Below are 2,500 nucleotides of genomic sequence, written 5' to 3'. Positions count from 1 at the left end.
ATAATAATAGCAACAATAATAACAATAATAATAACAACAACAACAACAACAATAATAATAATAACAATAATAATAACAATAATGATAAGAATAATAATAACAACAATAATAATAACAATAATAATAACAATATACTAACAATAATAATAACAACAATAATCATAGCAACAATAATAACAATAATAATAACAATAATAATAATAATAATAATAACCAAAATGATAATAATTTAATAATAATAACAATAATAATAAAAAAAATAATAAAAAAATAATAATAACAACAGTAATAACAATAAAAATAACAGAACAACAACAATAATGATAATAATAACAACAACAATAATAACAGTAATAATAACAATAATAATAACAATAATAACAATAATAATAACAATAATAACAAAAACAACAACAACAACAATAATAATAATAATAATAATAACAATAATAATAATAATAATAATAATAACAACAATAATAATAACAATAACAACAACAACAACAACGACAATAATAATAATAATAATAATAATAATAATAATAATAATAATAATAATAATAATAATAAACATATAACGCTGCCGTTACTTTACTGATTTATAAAAATTTAAAAAGTTTTTTCGTCGACCGCATAGCTAGTCCAATCTCCTCCTAAACTTCGTCCATTTTCTTCAACGCACACTTTTTTTCCAACCACGTGGTGCATTTTTTTCTTTTTTTTCTTCGCACACTTCCTAATTTGCATATGCACGTATTTCGTCTACTGCTGCTAACTTATTTGCAAGCCAGCTATCCTTCGCTGCTGCTGAATCTTTTCTATGCGATCATCTGTATTATATTACAATAATAAATTGCCGGACTTCAAAGTACTTTATTTGTTTATAGATTTCTATTGCCATCACATGCACGAGAAGACAAAAGAACCGTACCAAGGCAAAATGATTCCTGCTTCCGCCTACACAGCCATATTTGTGACTGGGAGTCTGCATTGTCTGCTGGGTGTCGCTGTTTTGATTACTGCCTGCATTGGATTTGGAACTGTGACATATAACAATATATATCATTTGATAGGTATAGTTGTAAGCCTATCGGTAAGTAATCAAAATATATTCTTCATTTTAAGTGCTTTTGTCTCTATTTATATATAAGTCCACTTTGTCTGTGTGTGAATGTGTATGTATGTGCGTGTGGGTATGTTCCCTATGGTCACCGAAATGGCTGGACAGATTTTTATGAAATTTCATACAAATGTAATTCATGTGTCTGATAGTGTTCTACGACAGGTTGTAATGCTTATCGGAATGTTTCAGATAAGTGTCGAAAATCGAAAATCCAAAAGATCCGATATAAGAAGGAAGTCCGATTGTAACCAGAGTTAACACTTTTATAAAACCTAACATCACAAGTGCATTTGAGATTTTGTATTACCACGCAGACAGAAGTGTCCGGCATTAAAAAAAATCAACAGTAGATTCTTTGATAAGACAGGGACGCTTTCGAAATGAATGTTTTCTGTTTAGATCATAATTGAACCATGATACTTTACTTTTACTTTTTGCTCCCCCTCCCCCCGACCAAAGAAGGGTTGTCCTATAAATTCAACCTTGTCCGTTCATCCGTTCACTGTCCGCACTATTCTTAATAACTACGCCTTGGAATTTTTTAAAATTTTGCACAAACATTAAACATGATATTAGTAAAAAAAAAAAGTAACAGAACGGATTTTCCGGGAAAACTCCGGTTGTCTCCCCCCCCCATAGGGATACCTTTCGGGTTAAAATGGTTAACATTGACACTTTTATGCTTATTTAAAAAAAATGATGCCTTGTATTTTTATGAAACTTTCTGAAAAGTTGGAACTAACTGATTTCTATATAATTTTGTTTGTCTATACTTCGTGATAACTCTTGGGTGTGCGCCAGAGGCTTTTTAGGGCTAATAAAAACACTCCATTTTGGGGACTATTTTTCCATATTTGTCCAAAATTTTCTCTTTGTGTCTATTTAGCAGTTTTATATGGTGCTGAACTCAAATTTAAATATGTTAAGACCTTTGGGACTTTAGGGGTTAAATGAGCGGCAAATACTGAACTTAGTCATTTTCTGATGCCTCGTTCACTGTGCACTCACAGGGGACCACGTATGCTTCACTTGTTAAATTTTAATTAAATCTATTGTATAAAAAAATTGTACAAAATACACAATAGGTCATCTACCGTTCTATGTAGACTACAATGTCTTATAGAATAAGTCCCTTAAGGGGCGCAATAAGCTACCACTCGGTGTATCACAGTGGTTCCCGGAGTAGAGTATGAAAATAATCGCTTGATTGAAAAATTAGCGATTTCACCGATTCTGATAACAATAAAATCATTGAAAGTGTGGAACATTCATTGATCCTCATTTAAGTTGAGGCAACGCCGGGTTTCCCTGCTAGTCTATTAATAATAAAAGTGACACCTCCATTGCTTGTTTGAATGTTTGTAACTATTATTTAAT

General features: G+C 30.5%; 1 protein-coding gene across 4 annotated transcripts in view; it reads left to right on the top strand.

Moving 5' to 3' along the window:
- The window catches only part of LOC145256292 (uncharacterized), a 30,196-nt gene that overhangs the window by 8,211 nt on the left and 19,485 nt on the right, over positions 1–2,500 (top strand). For all 4 annotated transcript variants that reach the window (XM_080115007.1, XM_080115011.1, XM_080115009.1 and 1 more), the window contains exon 2: positions 888–1,093. In XM_080115007.1, the coding sequence (XP_079971133.1) occupies positions 905–1,093 (189 nt within the window). In that variant the 5' untranslated portion in view covers positions 888–904. The remainder of the gene's footprint in view (positions 1–887; positions 1,094–2,500) is intronic.

The sequence above is a fragment of the Euprymna scolopes genome, chromosome 32, assembly GCF_053919585.1.
Source record: "Euprymna scolopes isolate OS-2025 chromosome 32, ASM5391958v1, whole genome shotgun sequence".
NCBI lineage: Eukaryota > Metazoa > Mollusca > Cephalopoda > Sepiida > Sepiolidae > Euprymna > Euprymna scolopes.
This window is presented reverse-complemented; position numbering and strand designations above follow the sequence as displayed.